This window comes from Vulpes vulpes, chromosome 13 (genome assembly GCF_048418805.1).
Source record: "Vulpes vulpes isolate BD-2025 chromosome 13, VulVul3, whole genome shotgun sequence".
Lineage (NCBI taxonomy): Eukaryota > Metazoa > Chordata > Mammalia > Carnivora > Canidae > Vulpes > Vulpes vulpes.
Genome location: NC_132792.1, coordinates 132,742,922 through 132,770,705, shown reverse-complemented (window position 1 = coordinate 132,770,705; position 27,784 = coordinate 132,742,922). Strand labels below are relative to the sequence as shown.

The following is a 27,784-nucleotide window of genomic DNA, read 5'->3' as shown; positions in this document are numbered from 1 at the left end:
TTTAAAAATAGAATAGTTGGAAAGATTTCAATAGGTCAACCTTTTTCTATAATTTTCAAGGCTATATATAATAATAATAATTCTGTCCTAATGGAGCTATTTTCCTCCACTGATTCAGTATCAACCTGACACTTGTTTCCCAATCTAGTCCACTGTAGCAGTAGGATAATAACCATAGTTAGTTCCCTGGGTAGTGAGAATGATGAATGAGGCAAGTTATGAAAAATAATTAGGACAAGGGTCTGGATATTACAAAGTAGGGATAGGCAAACTTACTCTATGAAGGGCCAGATAGTAAATATTTTAGGTCTTGTGAGTCACACTGTTTTTGTTGCAACTACTTACCTCTGCCATTATAGCTTGCAAGCAGCCACAGACCATAAATGTATTTTGTGGCTGTGTTCCAATAAAACTTTATTTACAGAAATATGTAGTGCTCTGCATTTAATCCACAGACAACAGTTCACCTGTTCTAGCCATACAGGCTTTCAATTTATTATTATTATCAATATTATTTTTATCAATAATAAAATGGCTTTCTGTATCATATTGCAAGCCATATATTGCAAGCCATAATGGCTGGCAAATAATTTTAATAATTAGCAAAGTATTCAGTTTTTAATCAAGAAGTATATATACCATCTGCAATTTTTTCAAAGAAAACTGCCCATAGGACAATGAAAAATTATTTTGCATTTCAATAAAAATAAAGCTTCCACTGACAGATTGCCATTACATTGCTCTGGATACTTCAGGGACAAATCCAGGCCGAAGTGAAGGATAGTGTCCACACAGACTTTGGAAGAGTAAGAAGAGAAATTTGCTTAAATCTCTAATCTCTGACTTTTTCCCTCTTCAAAAGGCCTTGGGCTTAGGGCATAGCTTATTTCCCAAAGCACAGTTCATGGAGAGAATGACTGTAGTAGACTGATAAACCAAATGTTTATTATGTTGCTCAATATCTGTTGATGTTGAATTGCTTGTATCTTTTTTAGATTTCAGTTCCAAGAATATATGTCTCCTGACAAACTGCTATGCTTCCTTTTATCAAATGACAGAGATTACATATTGTTTCACTTTTTGCATTGGTTATTTTTAAGGTTAGAGCTAAATACAAGGCTAAATTATTATAATGCTTTTCATCTACTTGGGACGTATACTTCCTTGATGCTTGTTTTTTCAAAATGCCAATGATTATCTTAAATGTTCTTGTATAGGTTTTCTTTCTTTTTTCTTTTTTTAAAAATATTTATTTATTTATTCATGAGAAACACACAGAGAGAGGCAGAGAGGCAGAGGGAGAAGCAGGCTCCATGCAGGGAGCCTGATGTGGGACTTGATCCCAGATCTCCAGGATCACTCCCTGGGCTGAAGGCAGCGCTAAACCGCTGAGCCACCCAGGCCGCCCCCTTGTATAGGTTTTCATTGTAAATTCCTTCAAATGCTTTTTAGATCTGGCTGGTCTATAAAACAAGTATTATGAATACAATTAATTGATTATATTTGCAAGAAGAATACTGTTATCTGTATTAAGTTCTTCCAAAAGCAACATATATATGATTACAAATATAATAAACTGTTAATAAGTACCTTATCAATAATAAGGGTTTTTGTAAATAAGTATATTCTGGGTAAAGGTTATGATCTGCAGTTCTAGAATCAAGCAAAACTGGGTTCCAATCCCAGCTCCATGACAAGACAAGCTGTATGGTCTTGGGCATGTTACACAACTGCTCTGAGTCTCAGTTTCATCATCTGTAAAATGGGGAGAATAGCCTCACACATCTTGGAGAATTATTGTGAGATTTAAAAGAAGTTAATACATATGATGTGCATTTAGCACAATGTCTGGTCTATGATAAGTACTAAGTATGTATATAGCTGTTTTGGTATGTTTATAGCTGTGTTTCTATCAAAATGTAAGAAATGTGGCTATTGGTTTAGCTTTCACCAGGAAGCTCAGGAGTCTGCCTGATCATTGCCATCAATTTCTGAGTCTAGCTTCTCATTTTTTATGCCAGGACTTTTGAGTGATTCCTTGCTAACCAAATGGAGCATGACCTAATGCCTGAGAGCTTTGTTACCAAATACAGTCCAAGTAAGAAGACTATCAAGAACATCATGCAGGAGTTTAAATATTTACCCACCATTGGAATTTTCCAATGTTTTCAACCATGGAGCTTGTTTTTTCTTCTGCATATTTCTTTTTTTTTCCACACAGCCCTCTTCCATGGGGGCTGGCAGTATGTAGCCAGTGCTATTTAATTGTCCTTTTGGAGAATCTGGTGAACTTGAAGGAAAAGTGAAACGGCAAAGAACTTTCATGACACCATTTTGGTGTTTTACCCGGACCTAATTCTTCGAATTCTCTACAGCGACCTCTCTCTGCTCCTCCCAACTCTGAAATATAGAATCTAGATTTTGTATTTTTTCTTTTTTAGTTTTTTTTCTTTTTTAAGAGGAACTGACTGACACTAAAGTCAGCTTTATGCTGATGGATTAGAACCATTGAAGCTGAAAAAAAAAGGCCACAACAATAGCGAGAAGCCCCAGAATTTTCAACAGGAAGGAAATAGGGAAATCACTTGAAGCTTTTGGTGCCCGTGTCTTTAAAGGCTTCAGTATCCTTTGTTTCTGGGTGAGGATGGCACTCCTGGCCCCCTTCCACTGCCCGGGCCCAATGAGGCGGTACTGGTAGGAGTTGCAGGGTCCGAAGTAGAGCTTCACAGCAAGTTTGGGGTCTTTTAACAAGAGAGACAGGAGGTCTGGCTTCGCACCTATCTCTAAGGCAAGCTCGTCCAAGTAGTCAACATAATTGGTCTGCAGTGTCTGGCTCAGGCTCTTTCCAAACCTTAATGAAGAAAGTGCAAAAGGGTAGATTCACAAAATGTTCTAAGTTACATAAGAACAGTAGATGCTCGATAGATGTTGGAACAATGAAGGGATGAATGAGTAAATGAGGTTTGAATCAACCTCTGGTGGAAGGTGTGAGCTTATTCCTTCCGAAGGCTTAGATCTCAGATTGAGAGTATGCTGTAAAATAAATAGCCATGAATTCATGGAAGTTCTAGGGATGTGACAAAGTTTATGACCATGATTATTATTTGATATTTAGTAAGTGGCTTCAGTTCTCTAGGCAAGTACAAATTAGTCAAGCTGCAAAAATTCATGAGCTAACACAGATGAAAGCTTAGCTGAGTGTCTTGCTTAGTATTTGCTTGTTAAATTATTAAAGCAGTTGGCACTCTGGCTGGCATATAAGAGCTGCTCAATAAATGTTAGATTAATTAGAATTTGACCATGAGACATCTCCTATGTGTGATGTCAGGCCCCCAAGTCTACTGTCCAAGGGTGCATGATCACTATTGCACCCCATTCTATCCTATCACAAAGCATACATCTACTTTCATCTCACACCAACTCCTAATTTACTTTGATAGGACATCCCCCAGCTAGCTTTTCAGAGACACTTGGGCCACTATCACTACTGCTGTTCTCATCCCATTTCCCCTCTCCTCACAGAGAGTGGGCAGCCTGAGAAGATAGGGAATCTAACATGGGCATCATACAAAACTGAAATAAAATTAAGTCCAAAAAAAGTCCTGATTTGGTAAAAATTCTATCTTCATATAGTTGGTTCTTAAACTAGTATGTATATAAATCACCTAGGGAGAACATAAAAGCACAAATTTCTAGTTTCATCCTGAGGTTCCAATTCAGTTAGTCTGGGTTGTGATCCAGGAACTTGCATTTTTAAGAAATGGCTAAATAGGTTTTGAGGGTAGTTAGGTCACTATACTTTGAGAAACACTGCTTTATGTAAAGAATTTTTTTTTTTTTTGCTTTATGTAAAGAATTAAAGAAAAATTCTTACAGATCTATTCTTTTTTCATTTCTCTTGATAATGTCCGCCATCATAGTGCTCCCTGAGGGCAAGGTACACAAGCCTAGAAATAAAAGGCTGGATTGAGTAGTGGGTTTGATTCAATATCATTGCTTTTTATAGTAGTTGATTCCTACAATTAAACTCTGGCTATTTACCCATGTTATGCCAGTCAGGACTGCAGTGTTGTTGGACTCCAGGGTGTGCCTCTCTTATTGAGTTCTATGTTATGCTGCCCTCAAGGGGAGCATGGGCTACAGCATGAACTCTGAGGGGGAGGGAGTGAGAAAAGAGGCTAGAGAAGGAAGGTCAGCCTGAAGAGCTGGAAGCCTTGCCAGGTGGCTTGAGCTCTATTCTGAATGTGATGGGAAGCCATGGGAGGGTTTTCTGCAGGTGGTAACAAGATCAGATTTGCTCTTTAGAAAGATCCTTCTAGCTGGTGAATTTTGGAAAATGGGCTCTAGGTAAGTGAGTTTAAAGGAAGTGAGACCAGTTAAGAGGCTGTTGAAGTAAACCTGGTGGGGGTGAAGTGGAGCAGTGGGGACAGAGAAGGTAGATTAATGCAGGAGTTATTACTGTGTGCTTATGATTCCATCCCTGTCTACAGGTATTCTCAGACATGTTGAAGTGGTCCATTTCCTCTAGATACAGCTAGTTATCAGACATACTAGAGTCAATGAGATAAAAACCGAGCCCATCACTGAAGCCCTCCTGGTCGGACTTGCATCTTCTTCCACATATTCCTCTCTCTATTCAGAGCCCTGCTGTCCATCCAGTTCCCATGGCCTGAGATCTGCAAGTCATCTGTGATTCCTCCCTACTCCTCTCAGATGCTCTACATTCAGCCGATCATTCTGTCCTGCAGATTTTATCCCTAACTATTTCTCACATTTCTATTGTCTTCTCCACTTTGTCTCTTTGCCTGGCTCAGCTACATCATGTGTCAGCAGAGCCTTGCAGTGTAGTGGCCTTCTCACTGATCTCAGAGACCCCATTCTTTTCTCATTTCAAATCTATCTTCCACACTAATGCTGAAATAATCTATTGAAAATGTAAATCTGATAATGCTTATTCCTTGCTTACCTTTCATTGGGTCCTCTGGCTGAAGAGCTTTTTAAAATGGAGATTCTAGGTCTGTCCCTAGGCCAGACTTAACCAGAGTCCCCAAAGGTCCACCAGATGATTTTATGTGTGGCCAGATGTGGAAAGAGCCAACTTATGTTTTATATTGTAAGCTTCTTAGCATGTCTTCCAAGGCTCCCATGTCCTGGCTCTTCTCCTGAAAGAATGATCTCTCACCCCTCTCTGCCTCACATGCCATGTTCTGGGAATGTCAAATAACTTGTATTTCTCCATATCCATCATGCCTCTATGCTTTGGTTAAAGTGATTCCTTTTTTCTGCATCTGAGAAAACTGGTCATCTAGCAAGTTTTCCTGGACCATATGCCCTCCTTTATTCCACTCTGCTACTGCAAAGCACCCTTGTCTTCTTCTCATGTACTCCATGCATCCCTCTACAAAGCATTTGTCTTAATACCTGGAAATAATCTGTTTAAATTGCTCTCTATCCTACCAGGTTCCATCACAAGGGTAGGTATTCAATGAGTTTTGTTTGAGCTGAATTGAACCTTGGGGTCAGGGAGATAATAGCCTTCTGAGGAATGTAAAGTGCTATATAGTTACTTAGACAGAAACTTTTCAATAACTTTATAACTTTGTAAGGATCTGTGAGACTGTGATTCTTAATGTATTAAGAGTTAATTTGGAGTTATTGTATGGGTCTCTAGATTTGCACAGAGGAATTTATAAACATCACATAGGTAAAACCATGAGTCATGGAACTTTTGCTTCTCAACTATTCTCTCATGATTCCAGGAAAGGATATGTACTTAGTTTTATGATAATTGAAATTCTCTGAACTTTCTAATATTTTAAAGAGATGATTGTAGATCTTTATTATCATTATTGTTATTATTTTATCTCTGTATTTGTTATTGTGCAAATTCTCCACTAATTTTTTAGCATGTTAATTTCTCAAGCGCAGCCTAAGGTTGGCAAATTTCTTACTGGCAATGCCCATACCTAAACTCGTTATTGAGCAAACTCCCTCAGGAATAACACCCTCAGCCCCTCACTTGCCCATTCACATACCTTTGAAGACCCTGGTAGCCCAACGAGCTTGAAGTTCAACAGTTGGGAAAATGGAACCTAGGGGCTGGATGAGACCAATGCACGCCAGAGTGGACTTCTCCAGGTGAGGAGGGAACATGTATTTATACAGCGAGACCATTTTATCCTCTACTTTAACAAGTGAATCTTCAAGGAAGGGAAAAGAGAAAGTATATCCTGTTGCAAAGACAATGACATCAATCCCTTCCTCCACTGTTCCATCTTCAAAGATGGCAGAAGTTTCTGTGAGCTCTTTCACTCTTGGTTTCACCTTGATGGTTCCATAGAGTATACGACTTGGAAGATCATCATTTAGTACAGGTTCTTTCATAAGATATCTGAAATGCCCAGAAGAAAACTCTTAGAGGGAACATCTAATGAAGAATCTTGAAACTCTCTTGATATTTTATGGGGTTGGCTCTTTGAATAAAGAAGTTTCTCAAATATCCATAAAACTTTCTAACTTGATTAGTTGGCCTACCCCAAACTTTACTATCTGACTTCATTTGTGACTTCATTCACAAATCTCTCCCCTCAACACAGAAGAGAAAACATGTAGGTGATGTAGGTAAAAAGACATTTCATAAAAGGAGGCATCCCCAAGGGCTTAAATACCAGTACCTATGGTCAATCCCTGAATATTCTAGTCATTGTCATCCCATTGATGTTTCCACTATTGTTTTATGATATCTACCTTTAATTATCTTGTTGCTCCATTTAATCTCTATCTGATCATAAATTTAAATTAGAAAGGAAAATTTTGTTAAATCCCCATTAGTTTTGAAAGTCTTATTAAGGGACCAGTATAAGGACCAGTCAGTGTAAAATCTAATGCATAAAGTTAAGTTTGGGGGTATTTGTTGATTCCAAATATCCATGGAGTATCTGTATGCCATAGCATGGGTGATAAGGTCTGGTTGTATTTCTGAAATTCCCATTTTTTGTAGATTTGAGAACCATTTTTTTTTAAAAGACAATACATGCCTCATGTATCAGATCTCAGAACTAAGCAGTCACATGGCATTTGTTGAAAGATTCCAAAGTTCTTCTGTTTTTGTATTTTTTAAAGGGAAGGAGCCTGTTATCAACTAAAGAAAAATAAACATACTGTTTTCTTGTGTTTATAAGATAAGTGATATGTAACTTTGAGCTTAGTAGAGATTTATTTTTTGGCAAAGAGATGATGAATATGTTCTCAAAAGCTGCTCATGGGAAGAACCCTTATGGTGTACAGAATTAGCAAAGCATGAGTTATCACATGGAGAATTCAGAACACATTTCCCACCACACCCCTTTGAAAGGAAGATTGCAATCTCTTAAAGCAGTCTTTTCCACTGTTGGACAGCTTTGGGTATTAGGGACTTCTTCCTATAATCCAAGTTCTGCTTTCTGGAGTAGCTCATAATATTTATTTTTTTTTAACTTGTTTTTTTTTTAATTCAAGTATAATTAGCATACAGTGTTATAATAGTTTCAGATGTACAATATAGTGATTCAACAATTCTATACACTTCTCAATACTCATCAAGATAAGTGTACTCTTAATTCTTTTTGTCTCTTACATCCATCCCTCCTCTCACCTCCTCTCTGGTAACCATCGGTTTATTCTCTGTATTCGAGAGTCTGTTTTGTTTGTTTGCTTGTTTCTTTTATTTCTTAAATTCCATGCATGAATCAAATCATATGGTATTTGTCTTTCTCTGACTTATTTCACTTAGCATATATCCTCTAGGCCCATCCATGTTGTTTCAAGTGGCAAGATTTCATTTCTTTTTTTATGGCTGAGTAATCCAATTCAAAATGGGCAGAAGACCTGAATAGAGATGTTTTTCTGAGGAAGACACAGTTGGCTAACAGACACATGAAAAGATGTTCGACATCACTAATTATCAGGGAAAGACAAATTAAAACCACAATGAGATATTATTTTACACCTGTCAGAATTACTAAAACCAAAAAACACAAGGAATAACAAGTATTGGTGAGGATGTGTAGAAAAAGGAACCCTAATGCACTGTTGGTGGAATTGCAAATTGGTGCAGCCACTGTGGAAAACAGTGTGCAGGTTCATCAAAAAATTAAAAATAGAATTTAAATGACCCAGTAATTACACTACTAGGTATTTACCCAAAGAAAATGAAAACACTGATTTGAAAAGACATATGCATCCCCATGTTCATTGCAGCATTACTTACAATAGCTAAAATATGGCAGCAATCTAATTGTTCATCAACTGATGAATGGATACAAAAGATGTGGTGTACAAAATGGAATATTACTCAGCCATAAAAAGTTCAAAATATTTATACCTCATCTTCTTAAGTATTTAATTTTTAAAAGATATACAGAACAAATTTGGAATTCAAATTCCAGGATGTCTATGATACTCATACTCTTAGGTTGTAGTTTGAAATACCATGTTAGCAATTTGGCTCTTTATAAAGAGGTACCTCTGACAACCTTGCTTACCAATGAGTATACCATAAAAAAGCAAAAGAACTCTACTTGTTTTGAGGCTCAAGACCATAATTTTCATGGTTGAACCACCGATCCATCTGCTGTTCCATAATCCATTTTCGAATTGTTTGTGGCAGGACATTTCGGAGCATGGACCTAAACCGGCTGTGGAACACCATGTCCCAGGGATAACCATCTTCAGAGATACGGCTCATGACCCAGGAGCCATGTCTGGTGCTGATAAATACCTGGTAAGCAAACAGGAATGCTGTTTAAATCAAGGCATTGTCCCTTTAGGGAGGAATCTACTGTGTAGATGACATACCACATGTATGGCTCAGAGAAGTAAAAGACTTGCTCTAGGTTACATCGCTGATAAGGAGCAGGGCTGGGAGGTAAACCTTGGCTTCCTGACTTCCAGATTTTTTATGATACCACACTGTAGTAACCAAATAACCAACCAATCAACCAACTAACCAACCGACCAACCAACCAACCAATTAATGAGTAATGAAGCATTGGTATATGGCTGGGATTTTCCAATATACCCCTCCTCCTTTCTCTCCTTCATGGTACAAAATAAGCAGAGAGCATCGCACCTGAGCAGCCTTCTTACTCAACTCAACGGCAATATCTGAGGCCGAGTTCCCTAGTCCAATCACCAGGATATGTTTCCCCTCAAATCCCTCTGGGTGCTTGTATTGGCGGCTATGGAAATACTGGCCTTTGAACCTCTCGATACCTTCAAGGAGAAGAAGAGAGAAGTCCATGAACTATGTTAATTTCAATAAAAGTGCATTAACAGCTTTTCTTTTTCCAGAGTCAATTATTTGTTTTGCCTCTTCCCCTCTTAGGACAGTTACAATGGCAAGGCTGATTGGCAAACTCAAAGCATAAAGTATATGAGAAATGTTAGGGTATACATATGGAACAGGACCAAAAGAGTTGATTTCAGAGCCTGCAGCTTTCATATTTATTTAAAAAAGTAAATTTTTTTTTTTTTTGTGTGTGTGTGTGTGTTAAATGGTTTTGATGATTAGAGCAGAGACAGGTGCTGGCTTCCAACTACTCATTATCTAATTTTGGACTGTATGATGGTACTTTATTTTTTTAAAAAGAATTTATTTATTTATTGATGAGAAACACAGAGAGAGGGGTAGAGGCACAGGCAGAGGGAGAAGCAGGCTCCCCAGGGGGAGCCCGATGTGGGACTCGATCCCAGGACCTCAGGATCACACCTGAGCCAAAGGCAAATGCTCAACCTCTGAGCCACCCAGGTGCCCCTACAATGATAGTTTAATATCACATAGCACATGTATTCTTTTAAGTGTTTTTGGACATATTGCGAAGTGCTTTTATTATAGTTGTGTAATAATTAATATATCATTCTTATTTTGCAAAAGCAAATGAAAATTAAAATAAAGAAAAACCAGGCACATAGAATTTGAAGGTTGGTTTCCACAGTGCAGTGAGTCAGTAACTTACTGGATAAGCCATTTTGAAGATAAGTCTGTCTCTTTCCCAGGAAAATATGACTTTATTAAAGTATTTGTCTTTGATGGTGAGTGGCTTGAAAGAACCTTTAGGTCATTAGTTCACCATGTGTGGTCATTTGGCCAGCATTATTAGTTGGAACCTGGGAACTTGTTGGAAATGCAAATTCTCAGCTTCATGATGCCATATCTGCCGAGTTGGAAGTGTCAGAGATGGGGCCTAGCAAGTTGTGGTTTTAAAAGCCCTCCAAGTGATTATTTTTGAGAATCACTGCTTTAGGGTAGAAGATCTCATGCCTGGCTACATATTAAAATCATTTGAGCAATCCCTAATTGATCTAGGCCTACCTATACCAATTGAACTTTTGAAGGTCATTAGGATATTAGAACTTCCACAGGTGGTTTGAATGTGAGGCTTGGACTGTGAACCACTGTATTAGATGTTTCCCTGAGGGTCTTGAGAAGGAAGTATGCTCTCTGAGGGAAGGGGCTGGGAGGTACCAGGACAGACATGTGTGGGGTTCCATTGTCTGCACTCCTCTCCTCTGCTCTCTCTGTACCCATCATGGTCCTGTAGGAGCACTTATTCCCAGGGAATCCTCTCAGTAACCCTGTCTATAGGCCTGGCTCTGAGGAAAAGTCTCCAAGGACACAACAAAGTAACAGTGTTTGGCAGGATAGATAAAGGCCAAGATAGATATACATGGCTATGAGGGCCTCTCCAACAGAGAACCCCTCTGTTGGGTGAAAATTCTCTGGAATTCTGGGGAAGATTTACTAACTTCGGAGGAAGTAGGCTGAAGTCCCTGTGTCATGAAGACCCAAAGAGGTCAATAGAAACAAAGTTGAAATGTGGAGACTTTCATCTTTATAGCTCTATCCAGATCTTATTGTTATGCCCAGTTGCAGTAGTTAATGCTGCTTGTCAATCCAATCTGCATATAAAATGCCTGGACACTGTAGGGAAGCAATCACCTCAAATGTGTCTCCCTGCAATGTGGATTATTTTAGGCTAATAATTTTTAAGAAACAGAAGGCTCAGAAAAGCCTTTGACTTCCCTCCTAACTGCCTAAAAGAATTTAGATGGAGGACCTGCTCTAGGAAGGGAGCTGACACGGTGGATAACTACAGTATAATATGAACTATGTGAGGTAGATAGGGAGGAACTTACCAAGTCTGTTTGTTAATACTCCTCTCTGTGTCTCATTCTTTCTGAGTGGCCCAGTAAACATGAGTTTAGCGAACATTTACCCTTTTTCATCTTCCTGTGAATTGTCTTCCTTCCCTTTATAGTCCCCAACCCCTACCCCCTTCTCATTAGCTCAGAATGACACACAAGCCTCAATTGCCTGACTGCCTGTTGGCCTCATATTCTTATCGAGTCGCTGTATGCGTTATTTTATTTAATTTTTTTTTAAAATTTATTTATGATAGTCACAGAGAGAGAGAGAGAGAGAGAGGCAGAGACACAGGCTGAGGAAGAAGCAGGCTCCATGCACCGGGAGCCTGATGTGGGATTTGATCCCGGGTCTCCAGGATCGCGCCCTGGGCCAAAGGCAGGCGCCAAACCGCTGCGCCACCCAGGGATCCCGCGTTATTTTATTTAAAAATTAAAAAATATTTTATTTATTTGAGAGAGAGAGAGAGAAAAGGAAAGAGAGAGAGGACATGAGGGAGAAGGGGCAAAGGAAGAGGGAGAGGCAGACTTCACTGAGTAGGGAGCCTGAGGAGGGGCTTGATCCTAGGACTCCGGGATCATGACCTGAGCCAAAGGCAGACTCTTAACTGACTGAGCCACCCAGACACACTTGAATTTTATTTTTTCCTAGTGGTCTGTTTCATGTTAATTTAACTCAGACTAGCCAAAAGAATGTTGAAGTATAGAGGAAAGTTTTTCTTCCCCAACGACACCTACTCTGAAAGGCTGGGAATCTCCAGAGGTCTCACCTGGAAATGACTCCAGTGGGATGTGAGGGAGGATGTGATGGCCACTGCAAACCATAACTGCATCAAAGACAGCACTTTGCTTCTTGCTGTTCTTCTCAGTAACAACTTCCCATTGGCCAGAAGATGAAAAATCCGGGTGTTTTTTCACACTAAGGACTGTTGTCTTGAATGAACACAGAGAAGGCATCACTGAGCATTACTCTGGCATAACAAGGGCTTCACCCAGTACCTTGGGAGTGGGAATAGGTAGAGTGCAATGTGTGACTCTAGGTTCCATTTGAATCCCCAGTTCAAGCCACTTAAGGCAAAGACTGTTAAGTGTGCCCTTCTCATTCTTCTTTGGCAGGGAGCTACCAAGAATATGGTGCTTAGCCATGGGAATCAGTCTGTTAAGGACTGAATAAGGACTTGAGAGAGACACATAAAAGAAAGACAAAATCTGAGCAAGATATAGAACAGATCTTCATCATACAAATGATCACACAGTATTATTAAGAAACTTCTATGTGCCTACCACTGTGCAGACTCTGTATTAGAGAAGATACTTCATGTGAGGCACCTTGCATAGCATCTGGCACATTGTCAGAATCCCATTAATGGGAATTGAGGTTGTTTCAACTAAAAAATATATATAGACCATTAGTGTAAAGCTTGTGAAAAGACTATAAGATGTCTGGGTATTTTTGGGTGAGAGTGAACATTTCAGATTTGCAGTTTAGGATAGTAGATTAGCTAAAGTACTGTAAATTATTGCTATTCAAAATGTGATTTAAGAACCAACATCTTCAGAGGTTATTAGAAATCCAATGGAGACTTTTACAGGTTGAATGGGGCCCTAACATCTTATGGCTTATATCAACTCAGAGACCAATAATGGAAATGAGTGTTCCTAACCCCTCTCTAACTTCCAGGAAACCCAACAACAGTAACACAATAAATAAGCTCTCTTGCAAGTTTAACCTGATCTTTCAAAGAACAGATTATATAAATTACATACCATAGCAGGGCAATATATCTATTAAATAAATTGGTAGTCAAGTGGACAAATACCTATAAAAGCTTCTGGTATAAAAAATATCTGTTATTCATAGGATGGATCCACCAGGAAATGAGGAAAACTACATTAGATGCATTTTTAAAAGACTTTTAAAAAATTTATTAATGAGAGACACAGAGAGAGGCAGAGACTTAGGCAGAGGGATAAGCAGACTTCCTGCAGGGAGCCTGATGCAGGACTCAATCCCAGGACTCCCGGATCATGCCCTGAGCCAAAAGCAGATGCTCAACCACTGAGCCACTCAGGCATCCGCATTAGATGCATTTTAATGGTATTTACAAATATAGATTTCCACCCACAATCAGCTATTATAAATCAATATAATACAAACCTAGAACAAAACTGAAATTGCTGAGAAAATGAGATGTTACAAAAAATAAGCTCTACTAACATTTATTCAGAGATAAAAGTTAATTTTATTTCTTAAGCACAGTTACTAGTTTTCAGAGTGTAGGTTATTGATAAAAATTCAGCATGTTTAGTGAGAATATTGTTTTCTTCTTGTTGATTATTTGTTTTGGAAGGAGCATAGGAAAGATAGTTCTAATTGTTTTTCAAAAAAGATCCAGCCATCCTTATGTTGTTAGAGAAAGTATCATGCCCCCCAACAAAATACAAAAAATAGTTTCTACAGGCCTATGAAATAAATGAATGGAGAACTGTGAGCTTATTTGGTACATTTTTCTCAGAAATTCTATTTCTACAGAGAAAATCCAAAAATGAAATAGTTTGAGTTTTTTTCTTCTGTCCTCTGAAGGGAAATGAGGCTAAGAGCCTGCAGTAGTTTAGATATTAGTATAAGTACAGTTTCATCATCAATATCATCATTATTCAAACCTTAAATTTTAACAGGCAATTTTCCTCTTCTGCCAGTGTGTATAAATCTATAATATCAGGGGTAGTGACAGTACTTTTTGGGTTTTGTATCATGTTCTTATCTTTCAGTAAAGAATTGGATTGGAATACTTTGTTTTATTCACAATTTATTTTTTCTTTAAGATTTTATTTATTCATGAGATGCACACACACACACACACACACACACACAGGGACAGAGAGGGAGAGAGAGAGAGAGGCAGAGACGCAGGCAGAGGGAGAAGCAGGCTCCATGTAGGGGTCCCGATGCGGGACTCGATTCCGGGACTCCAGGATCACGCCCTGGGCTGAAAGCAGGCACTAAACTGCTGAGCCACCCAGGGATCCCCCACAATTTTTTTCATTACCAGAGTAACTTTTCTATTTAAGTGTGAGCTGAAAATATTTAGAGAAAACCATTCTACCCAAAATACAATACCTGGAACTGGATATATTTTAGAAGATCAAACTTTCTGGCAAAAATCCGGAAATACTCCAGGAGCTTAGAATTGTGCAGGAAGTTTGGAAAGTCCTCAGGCATTGGAAAGTCACTAAAACAGGACATTTCTTTGCTGGTGTTGGTGATGACAGATTGATAGATACTTGCTTGGCCATCTTCAACATTTTCCTAAAAAATCAAATCAAAAAGGGTGAGAATCATCTTACATTTAAAAAAATTCCTTGATGTTTTATTCCTCTTCCAAATCTAACCCTTGGGTGATGTGTTCATCTTTCATTGCTATAGAATGACTGCAGTGTCTGGGTGATGAGGTGCAGTCTCTACTCCTGCATCCTGTGTGATAGGGTCTACTTGGGGCTCTCCACTGTTGCTCCCTGGCCAGGCTATTGTCATTGGTGGGATTGGGAGTGGGGACAATCCTCCTTTTGGCACATTGCAGGATATTCAGTATTCCCATTCTCTATCTATTTAGTGCCAGCCATTGTGATGATTAGCCCCATTCTGAAAATCCCCCTGGGGAGGCTATCCCCACCTTCCACTTCTTTGAGAACCAATGAACTCTGGAGCACTGGTCAGAAAACATAAGGGAGAATTTCAATTAAAATGAAGACTTCTAGGGGCAGGTAGTTTTCACATCTTAATTTGAATACCCCACTTCATTTTATGCTTAATGCAAATCAACCTTCCTCAAGTGATAAAAGTGAACAGCACTTGTACCAATCAAATCTTAAACTTAAATCTAAATGTTAGCAAGTATGTTTTGATAAAACTGGAGGTAGCACATGCTATGGTTCAGTTTGTAGTTGCCTCTAAGCACTCTGCATACAGATAATGTTCTTTATCTTAAATTTTATAAGTACAGTGATTCAATGTTTCTGAAATCAGCATGTTATCAAAGAGGCTTGCATAAGAAAATTTAAATAATGCCCCCCAGGAAGTCCTCAATAAATGCTTCTGCATATGCAAAGACTAAAGTGTAATCCAGGCCAAGTATCTTTGCTATTATGGCTCAATGTTAGGGTGCAGTATAAAGAAAGGGAAGGGTTGCAGGAACTCATAAATTTTTCTTAAAGATTTATTTATTTATGATAGACATAGAGAAAGAGAGGCAGAGACACAGGAGGAGGGAGAAGCAGGCTCCATGCCGGGAGCCCGACGTGGGACTCGATCCCGAGACTCCAGGATCGCGCCCTGGGCCAAAGGCAGGCGCTAAACTGCTGAGCCACCCAGGGATCCCAGGAACTCATAAATTAATCGGAATATGTTACTCTATGTTACATAAACAGCACGTATCTTTTCCACAGAATAGTAAATAAAGGAAAGGTAATACTCTAGTCCTACCACCATAATAAATCAATTGCTTATGTTTCTCTCTCATCATTATTCATAAAGAATCATTATGTTCCTGCCAAATTTTTAGATCAAGGCTCCTTAGATTTTTGGCAGCAGTGAAGGAGGCAGCCAGGACTAGCACAAAGAGCCTGGTCTATGGAGTTAGACATCTCTCTTTAGACTGTGCGGGTCAGGATCAGTCAGTGCACTGAATTTCCATCTTCTCATCTGTAAAATAGGGATGTATTGATGCTCGATTGTTATTGTCTGTGTTATGAAGGAAGCTACAAGCTTCAGTCATGCCATTGGTTACAGCTCCTTGTTCACTGTGGTACTAGGAAGGAAGCGAGGGTAGCATCTTGGACACCAAGGTAACAGACACAAGCACATTCGCCATCACACCTGAATTTTCTGTACAAGAAGTTGTGTTTGATTTCAAAGACTTACAAAAGAGTAAACTGTGGAATATCGCATCTTTTTTATCAGCAAAACTCTTTATGTGCATTGGGCTTCACTGAATATCAGGATTATTAATACCAATATGAGTTACTAAAACTAAAACAATGTGTTTAGATGATGTTATTTAAGAGTAGTATGTAGAATACTTGCTAACCTAAGTCTATGTTTATAAGGATCCTCCCCCTCATACATTCCTTCTATCTCTCTTTCTTGTTCATTCACTCATCCATTCATTCATTCATGCCTACTAGAGACCAGGAGTCAAATGCCATTTTGAATGTGAATATGACTGATGAATTTAACTTCTCTAGTCCTGAATCAAGACTCAGATGATACTGTTGTTAAAGTTTCAGGTGGCTTAATAAAAGCTAGTCAGATTAGGGTCAGCCAGCTTTCTAGGTGATTAGATTTTGGTGTGTGGTGTTAACTGTGTGTAAGTGTTTGAATGCTAAAGGAGTTTGTATTAGAACATGAAGTAGTTTCTGTCTCATACATCAAGATACAATGACCCTGAACTCTGGATGAATAAATAATGGTGTTTTAATGTTCAAATACTAGCTTCAAATTGCATAATACTAGAGTCAAACTGATACGTAAACTATTTCTGGATGTTTCAACATGGTTAAGTACAATGTCCTTGGTAAGATAAAGTATCTGACTTTCTTATCCAACCAAATTCTCAAACTTGGAAATACAGTTGACCTCCTAACAACATGGGGTTGAAATGCGTGGGTCCACTTATACTCAGATGTTTTACTGTATAGTACTTAGGATTTTCTTTTCTTTTTTTTTTTTTTTTTACTTAGGATTTTCTTAATGACATTTTCTTTTCTCTAGCTTGCTTTAGTGTAAGAATATTGTATGTAACAATATATAACCTACAAAGTATGTGTTAATTGACTGTTTATGTTATCAGTAGGGCTTCTGGTCAACAGTAGGCTATTAGTAGTTATGTTCTGGGAGACCCAAAAGTTATACATAGATTTTTGGCTGTGCAGGGGTCAGCACCCCAACCTCTGTGATGTTTAATGGTCAACTATATTTCAGGAGGCAAAGAAACACCAATTTTTTTTCCTCAAGACCAGATAATTTTATAAGTGGTACAGAGTAGAGTTAAACGTGAGAACCCTGGAGTCAGACTGGGTTGATATCCTGATTCTACCACCTTTAATGGCTTTATAGCCATGGGCAAATTATATGTCAATTTCCTCAGTTTATCCTATAAAATGGGGTTCATTAATAATTATAACATTGATCAATTGTTATCAGGCTGAGATTAAAGTGCTTAACACCACACCTGTCTTTAAATAAGTGTCTTTAAGACTTTAGAGTCTTGAGTTCAAGCCACATGTTTGCCTCTGTGGCTACTATTATAGGTCATGAGGGTTAATCTTACTAAACCAGTCATAGATTTGAAATAGCTAAACTAAGATTGTTATACTATACCTTGCACATTAGTGTTATCAAGCACCAATAAAGTGGCTATGGAATGTGGTTGGCTCCCCTGTCAGGTCAATTTTTATTTTTTTAAAGATCCTATTTATTTATTTGAGAGAAAGAGAGAGAGAGAATGAATAGAGGGAGAGTGAGAGGGAGAAGCAGACTCCCACTGAGCAGGGAGCCTCCTGCGGGGTTCAGTTTCAGGTATCTGAGATTATGACCCAAGCTGAAGGCTTAACTGACTGAGTCACCCAGGCACCTCTGTCAGGTCAATTTTAAGGGCACCTAAGGTGATGAGAAGAACTAGTTCTGATGCTTGAGCTCCTACAGTAATTTCAGAGTCTGGGCAAGACTCTTCTTTGGGAGTTATACTGGTGTAATCTGTCAACAATTGATGATGATGTCACAATTTTTTCCTGAAGATCAAGTAATAATATTTATTATGGTTGATTGGTATACCGCTGTCAAAAAAAGCTTTGTTTTTACATGTGCTTCTTCCTATGTTAGCTGAAGCAGATGTCTATGTATTTAGACAAATCTGGGTGAAACTGGTTTTTGCTGAAACTTATAAAGGGAGAATAATTCTATTAAAAAACAAAATACATATCAAGTATCTCTCCTGTCCAAGCTCTGAGCTTGGAGTTAAGGACAAGATGCAAACAGGACACAGTTCCTATCTCTAGGGACCTTATTATTACATTGAATAAAAATGCATTCGGGATTTGAGGATGGATAGAGACAGATTAAGATAGGAGGCTTTTCTGTCAACCAAGACAGAGACAGAAGACACAGCTTTCAAAACAGATGAATGTAACATATATTTATTTAAAATACAAGCAGTGCCAGGGACACCTGGGTGGCTCAGTTGGTTAGTGTCTGCCTCTTGATTTCAATTCAGGTCTTGATATCAGAGTCTTGAGTTCAAGCCCCGTTTTGGGCTCCACACTGGGTGTGGAGGCCACTTAAAAAAAAAATCCAAGCAGTGCTTAAAAATTATATTTAAGCACAAATACTGATAAATAATCTGAATTTCCTAACAGATAGAATTTGCTACAATTTTTCTGTTTAAGATAAATCATCATATGATAAATTATTTTCTTTTTTTTAAAAAATTATTTTCTTAATATAGAATTTTCTGAATGTCAGAAGACTATGTAGCAAAATCAAATTAGTTCAGACAGCACTGATTTAGAATTTACAATCTTTTGATCAAAGGTTAGAGGGAAGTTACTCTTTGACTCTATAAAAATAAAAAGGTTATAAAAACTAATCTAAGTTTAAGAAAGATTATAAGGGTAATATTTAATCTGCCAGAAAGAGCAAGCTTATAGAGTGAAAACAGATTCACTTATTATGAATGGGAATTACAAAAACTTATAAATTGGTCATTTTCATTGTGAAGCATTTTTAAAAAAGATTTTATGCATTTATTACACACACACACACACACACACACACACACACACACACACACACACAGATTGTGTACCAGCAGGGAGAGCAGCAGAGGGAGAGGGAGAAGCTGAGCTTCTCCTGCTGAGCAGGAAGCCCAGTAAGGGGCTGGATCCCAGGACCCCGGGATCATGACCTGAGCCAAAGGCAGATGCCCAACTGACTGAGCCACCCAGGCACTGCTCCTGTGAAGCATTATAATATTGACCTCTACCAATCAATAATTTGTTCTCATGGCTAGTTACTCTAAGCAGTTGGAAATAGTAAAATTGTGTTTCTTTCAAAATATTCTGTCCATTCTCACTCATACGTGGAATTTAAGAAACAAAACAGAGGATCATGGGTAAGGGAGAGAAAAATAAAACAAGATGAAATCAGAGAGGGAGACAAACCATAAGAGACTCTTAACCATAGGAAACAAACTGAGGGTTGTTGGAGGGTAGGGGGTGGGGGAATGGAGTAACTGGATGATATGCTATATGTTAATTAATTGAATTTAAATAAAAAAATAATTCTATCATTCCAAATTTTTACTCTTTCAGGTGAACTTTATATCTATCTCCTCTTGAAATGAATGTGACTAAAACTACTTTTATGTTCTTGTCCTATAGACAGGGGCAAAATTGTGGTTCCCAAATGTCATTCAGTGGACTAGTTGCATTATAAGAATTCAGGGGAGCTTTGAAATATATAATCTCCGAGTAGATCTGGTTTGGGCCCAGATATCTGTATTTTAGAAGTGCTCCTTGCACATGAACTGGGAACCACTATGTTTATTAGACTGTCATTGCATTCTGTTGTCTTTCCATTACACTGATATTTCCCTAGATCTCTGGCTTTGATCAATGATAATAAAATGAGGGAAAGGCAGTCATCTCTTCTGGAGAAAAAGTGGCTGTTTGTTCTAAACCAGTGAAGAGGAACAGAATTTGCCACCCTAGAATATATCTATTTGGGATGGGGATTATTTTAAACTGGCTATTTTTAAGAAACAGCAAACTTAGGGGAAGCTCTGAAAACTGAGTAGAAGTTACCCCCTCCCCTTTTTAAAAAAATATTTTTTATGTATTCATTCGTGAGAGACACACAGAGAGAGAAAGAGAGGCAGAAACACAGGCAGAGGGAGAAGCAGGCTCCATGCAGGGAGCCCGACGAGGGACTTGATTCCAGGACTCCAGGATCACGCCCTGGGCTGAAGGTAGGCACTAAACCACTGAGCCAGCCAGGGATCCAGAAGGTACCCTTTTGTAAGAGATATTGACATGTAGAAGGGAAATCACTTGTAAGAGTGTCTCCCTGGAGGTACCAGGATGAAGGGGATGAGTCAATGTCTAGAAACTTCTACCAAAGGAGAAGGCAGTGACTTAAATATGCACAACAACCTTACCCTTACTGCTTTTCCTGGTCACCTCTGGTAACTGACTCCCCACCCTCAACTTCTTCTCTTGTCTTTAGCTGAAGGTGGTATTTTTTTTTTTTTTTTAAATTTATGATAGTCACAGAGAGAGAGAGAGAGGCAGAGACACAGGCAGAGGGAGAAGCAGGCTCCATGCACCGGGAGCCCGACGTGGGATTCGATCCCGTGTCTCCAGGATCGCGCCCTGGGCCAAAGGCAGGCGCCAAACTGCTGCGCCACCCAGGGATCCCTGAAGGTGGTATTTAAGGTGATAACTACTTCAGGGATTTGCTCAGTTTTTCTGGGTGTCTCCCATGTACATAATTGATAATATATGTTATTAAATGTTTGTACCTTTTATCCTGTTACTCTGTCTTATATCAATTTATTTGGCCAGCCAAAGAACCTAGAAGGGAAGGGGGGAAAACTTTTCTGCCCTTACATTAGTCCTGTATAATGTTAAACTTTAAGTGAACAGTATGTGCTGTTTAGAAGAACAAGTCGTTTGGGGCACCTGGGTGGCTCATTTGGTTAAATATCTGACTCTTGATTTCAGCTCAGGTCATGATCTCAGGGTCATGAGGTCAAGCCCCTCATGGGGCTTCTCACTGAGCATGGGGCCCACTTAAGATTCCCTCTCCTTCTCCCTCTGCCCCTCCCGTCTTGACCTCTCTCTCTTTCTATTAAAAAAAAAAAAAAAAGAACAGGCTACTTGAAACAGAAGAAAGACTGAGCCATAGGAAAGACAGAAGTGCATGTTTGGATCAGTGCAGAGAAGGTGTCATGTGGGAAGTTCCATTTGGAAATACCTTATGTGTCTGTTTCACATTTTTATATCCCTATTTTCAACATTTGAGTCAAAAACTTTGATGGAGATAAATATAGGTGATCAAATTTGTGTATATCCAAAGCATAGAATTGGAAGAATTGAAAAAGAATTGACAGAATTGAAATTTCAAATAAACATTTCTTGACCAAGGACAAAACCAACTAGATACTATTTAACATGCACAAATGTGAATTCCTATCAATAGGATTAAAAATTCAGTTTCAAAAGGATAGAGTGATAGTGACCCAGATCATCAGTGGTTCTAATAAAAAAGGTTCAGAACTTTTAATTGATCCCAAAATTAGTGAAAATGATTGGAGTTAGGTGAGACAAAGCCTGATAGAGAACCTACGTATGTTTCAATATTGTGGCTAGTTTTAAGACCTGTCGATCGCCATTTATTAGTCACTAATGGTAAGCCACTTCCCTTTGGTTTTCTTATATTTAAGTTGAAATTAATAATAAATAATGTAAAAGAGGATTTTAAGTATAAAATGAGATAAATCATGTGAATATAATTATATGAATGATAGCTTTAGTTTTGCAAATGCAAAAAAAGCTAATACAACACAAAATTTATTTTAATAAGGTGGACTGTCCAGGCCAAATGTAGCATAAGTCATGGTGGGCAACTGTTAGACCAATTGATTATAAATTCTTCGAGGGAAGTGACTGTGTCTGATTCATTCCCCATTATCTAAAGCAACGCTAAATACCTCTTTGGTTCTGAAAAATATATATGTTGTAAAGATAAATTGGTTTGGAATATTTGTTTTGGAATATCTTGGGGGCGTCACATTTTAAGAGAGAAAGTGAAATTTCAGATCCAATCTACAGGAAGGAAACCAAGATGGAGAGACATTTAAAGAATATTATGTGAAGATTAATTAAAAGATTATATAAAGATTATATGAATATTGAGTACATGTAGCTTGGAAAAGATATATTTATATCCAAATGTAAAAAAAAATAAACAAAAAGTGATGTATATTGGTAACTTTCCTATGCACACAGGTATTAGGAATGATGAAGGAGGCAGAGCTGGTTAGTGGCTAGAGGAAGAGTATGCTTTCCTCTCTTAACGCCTCAGTAAGATGATCAAATGTACAGACTCAGGAATCTTATAGACCTTCATTTTTGTGCTTTTTCCACCATCCTGGACGATTTGTTAATTCCAAACCTTAGCATCCTCTTCATTTGTCCATGAGGATAATCATAATACCTACTGAAGGGGTTCAGGACAGGCCCCCCACACCGCCAAATGTACCACTTTGTCATGTGGATTATTTTGACCTGAAGGCACTTGAGACTCTATTGGCTCAAGGAAACTTTTGTTCTCCTTTAACACAGAAGAATCTGAATTGGGAGTATTTCCTAGAATAAGGGTTATTAACAGAGATAAATTTTATCGGAGTGACCTATCAGAATGAGTCTACTTTTCCTATCACCCCATGAAGTTCATTTCTTTACTCTGAAGTCCCAGAACCGTACCCCCTACTCCTTAGTTCAGAATGACATATATACCTCATTTTGCCTGACTGTCTTTAGAATTTCCATGTCTATGTGGATTCCCAGAGCACATGCCTATTAAACTTGATTTTCTCCTGTTAATCTTATGTCAATTTGATTCTTAGTCCAGCTAGAAGGGCTGTTGAGGGTACAGGGGTTCTTGCTCCCTGACACTACATTTTAGGAGTATTGTGAAGAAAAAATAAGATGACGCATAGCAAGTACTTTTCCTTTGGGGAAAAGTGCTAAAAATACGTTAATTACCCACCTTACCCATGTTCCAAAGCTGCCACTAGGGGGTGCTGGAAAACCTTTTGAAAGAATTCAGCATCCTCTTAGCTGGGTAGGAGCAAGGATTCTCAAATTTTGTTTTAACTTGTCAGCACTAAGTATGTTAAGTGACCTTAGAAGAATTGTGTGTAAATATAGAAATGAAAGAATAACCTATTTTCCAAATTGATTCTGGATGGTAGAGTAGTGAAGTGGCAAAGACTGAGAGGTGAGGAGGGGGGAGTGGTGTGGCAGCTCGCAGCATCCCTTTCAGTACCTTCTCTCTTTGGCAACTCAGTCTGTTGGTAATCAAGACTTTCACATGGCCCCATTAGCTGCCTGGGAAATTTTGCATACTGTAAGTTTCACACTGGAGAGAGACTATTTGTCTTTTTTGGGTTTAGGAAATTGTTTATGTTTCTCTATTAAATATAGTTTTGAGAGGTTTGAAATGTGATATTGTGACAGGTTTCAAGAAATTATATACTTAAGGATTTTATATCTAATAAGGTTTAATTAATTCAAATTGTAATCTTTTCTTTTTGAACCCATAGGAAGGTATCTCTAGTTCTGAAATGTTAGACACTGGGAACTGGGAATAGGATAGCAGGAAAAATATTCTGGGGCAGAAAAAATACTTCCTGGAATTCATCAAATCATATTTTTGACAGACCACTCAAAATAACTCACCTCTTCTGTTGCCAAATTGATGATAATCAAGTAAGGGACATTTGACTTTTTTATCTTAAGTCCCAAATTAGTATAAAACAGTAACATATTTATTATTAAATATAAATTTGTGGGCAGCCCTGGTGGCTTAGCGGTTTAATGCCGCATTCTGCCCAGGCCATGATTCTGGAGACCCTGGATCAAGTCCCATGTCAGGCTCCCTGCATGGAGCCTGCTTCTCCCTCTGCCTGTCTCTCTCTCTAATAAATAAATTAAAAATCTTTTAAAAAAATATAAATTTGTTATAACTTCACATTCTTCCTTAGGTCAAAAAATCCACCCAAGGAGGGAAAACCCAATGGAATCTATATGATCACCTAGAGTTGCTCACCTAGAGTGAACAGCAACAACAAAAAACATCTTTGGTTAAGACAGGAATGACTACCTTATTATATCACCCTTTCAAGAAAAGCTATAATGTTTCTAATGATTAGTTGTTAGTAAGAAATGAATGTGATTCAAGCTGTTTTTCCAGATTCTTCTCTGCAAGTTACCTGTCTTATATAAGGATCAACATCTCTATCATTAGCTCTGATTGTGTTTGCATAGCTGAATGAATAGATTTTTTAATTTGGTATTTGTGCAATTAGTTTGCCAAATTTGTTTCATCATAGGATTCATTTGGGATGCCTATTAAATATAGATTCCCTCCCTCAGATTTTGATTCAGTAAGTCTGGTCTGGTGTTGCGTATCTTTATTTTATTTATTTAGTGGTAAGTATCTTTACAAAACCCTCAAGGTGTGTCTCATAGTCATGTGCATTTGAGAAACCTAAGATTAGAAAATCCATTTTGGCATAAAATTTGGTTCAAACTCACAAAGCACATGTGCTAGATGTAGAGTTTTCCCCCTAACTGATCAGCTTGTAGGCAGAGCCCTTTAGATGGTCTCTGCTGATGTCAGAGTCTGCTTTTAGTGTATTCAAACCTTTTGCTTCTGTCTGGAGTGTTCTCACCTGTCTGAGCCCTCCCTTAGATGTACCTGATACACATCCTAAAGTTGTTGCTCTGGAGTTCTGAGCTGGGACTTTTGTTTAAACTTTTTGAGTGAAAATGCAAGTTAGGGCACGGTTATAAGTAGGACATTAGTTGTTAAGAAGTCATAGAGACCTGGGTTTGAATGTTAGTTCCTCCAGCATGACTATGATGAAATTACGTAACCTCCCTCAGTTTCTGTTTGCTTGTGCATAAAATATATAGTTATTGCAGCCAACATTTATTGTGCTCTAAGTTCTTTGCATGAATTAGCTCTCTTAATCTCCAAACAGCACCGTGAAATAATTAGACCTTTCTATTATTATTTCAGTTACACTTAGAAATCTAAGACACAGGGATGTAAATCGCTTGCCCAAGATCTCACACTGAGGAGGTGGCAAGCTAGTAATTAAACTCAGAAGACTATGGGAGGGAATAATTATGAATCTATATAGCTGTTTACATATCTTTCTAATATTCATGTAAAAGCTGATGAATGGATAGCATTATCAATAATATAGTTTGGCTAGTAGAATGAATTGAGTGAATATATTTAATAATGTCATTAAAGAGTTCCTCAGCAGTTACTTTACAGTATCATTAGTAAAGCTAAACAAACCAGCATGGTTCATTTGTCAGAGAAAAATTAAGTCAGTAGTAATAAGAGCACACTCTCTGAAAAAGCATCTGCTCAATGAGTGGAACAGAAGTGGCATCTTGAAAAGAATACCCATCACTTCTATTTTGTAATATGTTCTCCGATATTAGTATATTGCTCTGAGAATCACAAGAATGTGGGCTGCAAGACAGCGTCAAGATCCATAAGAAAAGGTCCTTTGCATGCCTGGGTTGACCATCTGGGTTAGGATAGTAATGATCTGGGAGAGATGACAGCTTATTTCTTTAGTTCCTGTGTAGCTGCATGAAATAAGTTTGATCAAAGTTGCTTAGAAAATCCCTCAATAAGACCCATCTGTAGGCACAATCTGTTCAAGAAACATGAAGATCCCACCTACTTTGAACCTCCACAGCCCTCCAATATCTTCAGTCTGCTCAAAGCAAGTGGGCTCCAGTCCCTCATCCACACAGCACTTCAGAGAGACCAGGCCACTGACTCCCGCTCCAATCACTGCCACCTTCTTTGCCATGGTGTCCTGTCAATGAATTTATCAATTAGTACTACTTCACTGGGACAAGAGGTAGGAAAGCCCTCATCGTGTGGTCAGTAATCAGCTTTATTTGTATTTTTTTAAAAAGATTTTATTAGGGAGCACATGAGAAGGGGGAAGGGCAGAGGGAGGATAAGCAAACAGGGATGCCTGGGTGCCCCAGTCAGTAAACCCTCTGTCTTCAGCTCAGGTCATGATCTCATGATCTTGGGGTCATGGAATTAGGCCCCCCTGTTAGGCTCCCTGCTGAGTGGGGAGTCTGCTTCTCCCTTTTCCTCTGCCTTTCCCCCTACTCATGCTCTGTCTTTTAAATAAGTAAATAAAATCTTTAAAAAATGCCAAACAATTTATTATTATTATTTTTTAAGTAGGCTCCACACCCAGCATGAAGCCCAGCACAGGGCTTGAACTTGAGACCCTGAGATCAAGATCTGAGCTGAGATCAGAAGTCAGACATTTAACCAGCTGAGCCACTCAGGTGCCCCTAAGGATGCCAAAAAATTTAATAATATAGTACTAAGTATATGAGCCAAATCTCATTACATTCTTTAGAGTGCTGAGCTTTTCCTTTTCAGCTACCATCCCCAGCTATTATCCTTACCTTCGTTTTGCCTTTTGGTGCTGTCTCTTTGACACAATGGTTTTCTCTGTTGGCTGTGGGCTGGGACACAATCATAAGTACTTTAAGAGTTGGAGGAGGCTGTGAGAAGTGGGAGGAGCTTCTCACTCCTTTAGTCTTTTGCAACTTGAAACGCCTGGGCCTTTGTTAGGAGTTCTGAAATTAAGCAAGACACTTATATTCTGAGGTCCAGGATAATGATCTTTGAAGTAACACAATTATACACTTACACATATCATACACATAGCATAAAAATCATTTCTGAAATGGATGTGACCAATGTTCATAAGCAAAGTAGCAGATATGAATAAATCAAAAGAAGTTAAAATTATCCCTAACCTCACTGTATGGAGATAATTATTAAAAACATGGACATTTTGGCATATCTTTCCAGATATTTGTGTGTGTGTGTGTGTATATGAATAAAAATAATTTCCAATTTGATTTTTCACTTTCCAGTGTATCAATACCTTTATATCTATAGTAGCATTTTTTAATGGCTGCATGAATTTTGTTTAGTTGATGGGTTAGTTATCTACCTAAAAAATATTCATTTCTATGAGTTAGGCACTATTACTGGCATATGACTGTGCCCAGATGAATGAAACAGATTATGTCCCTGGTCTTCTGGAATTTACAAAGCTCTGGACTGCCTTTCTTAGACTTGATCTAGTTCAACATCTGGATCCTTGCATACTACACTCACATGTTCCTAGATTGCTTATCCTGCCCAGACCTGTATCTTATCTTGATGTTTCTGCTTGTGTGTGTGTGTGCTAGTTTAGATGAACCTACTGGGACTTCCAAGATCTTCCTGTCCATTGATCTCTTTTTGGATTGATATAAAAATGGCTAAATTACTATTTATATTTAATTTTTTTTTAAATTTTGGGTAACTTCCTTTTGCTTACAATCTCAGTTAGTGGCACTATCATTAATTAAGAAGACTAATCAGGGGGCTGGAAAGCCTTTATGTACCTTGGATATAATCTAATTGATGAAGATAAAAGACTCTGTTCTTCAACCTGCAAGACCAGTGGATCTAAGAACCCTGAGATTTTTTTGAAATGTAAATTCATTCAACAAGTATTCATTGAACACATCCTAGGTACTAGACATTTTCTAAATGCTATAGACACAGCAATGAACAAAAGAGATAATACTCCCTGCTCCCATGGCACTTGCTTTCTAGTGGAGGGAGTCAGACAAACAGTTAATAAAACAAAATAAATAAGTATATTAGCTGGTGATAAGTGTTCAGGAGGAAAATAAAGGAGAAAAA

The 27,784-nt window shown here is 38.3% G+C and overlaps 1 protein-coding gene across 5 annotated transcripts; it reads right to left on the bottom strand.

Moving 5' to 3' along the window:
* Positions 1 to 462: 462 nt before the first annotated feature.
* FMO2 (flavin containing dimethylaniline monoxygenase 2) lies at positions 463 to 26,666 on the bottom strand. 5 transcript variants are annotated; one of them, XM_026003310.2, is made up of 9 exons: positions 26,485 to 26,666; positions 25,731 to 25,868; positions 14,303 to 14,491; positions 11,952 to 12,114; positions 9,110 to 9,252; positions 8,559 to 8,758; positions 6,036 to 6,391; positions 3,875 to 3,947; positions 463 to 2,851 (listed from the first exon to the last, which is right to left on the bottom strand). In XM_026003310.2, exons 1-9 carry the CDS (start codon positions 26,557 to 26,559, stop codon positions 2,500 to 2,502), a joined length of 1,689 nt encoding a protein of 562 aa, XP_025859095.2. In that variant the 5' UTR covers positions 26,560 to 26,666; the 3' UTR covers positions 463 to 2,499. The 5 variants fall into 5 exon arrangements, 4 of the variants coding, with proteins under 4 accessions (XP_025859095.2, XP_072589083.1, XP_072589085.1 ...); XM_072732982.1 differs by having other exon boundaries at positions 25,727 to 25,868; positions 26,485 to 26,541; XR_011996341.1 differs by having other exon boundaries at positions 2,411 to 2,851; positions 7,634 to 8,758; positions 26,485 to 26,547.
* Positions 26,667 to 27,784: the final 1,118 nt, after the last annotated feature.

Bases quoted from the DNA above. Each gene is read 5' to 3' on its own strand.
- FMO2 (XM_026003310.2), bottom strand. From the start codon at position 26,559: ATGATTGTGTCCCAGCCCACAGCCAACAGAGAAAACCATTGTGTCAAA. The intron at 9,253-11,951 runs GTGAGACCTCTG...TTCTCCTTGAAG, and splicing joins CCCACTGGAGTCATTTCCAG to GTATCGAGAGGTTCAAAGGC. The intron at 6,392-8,558 runs GTAGAGTTCTTT...TGGGCATTTCAG, and splicing joins GGTCTTGAGCCTCAAAACAA to ATATCTTATGAAAGAACCTG.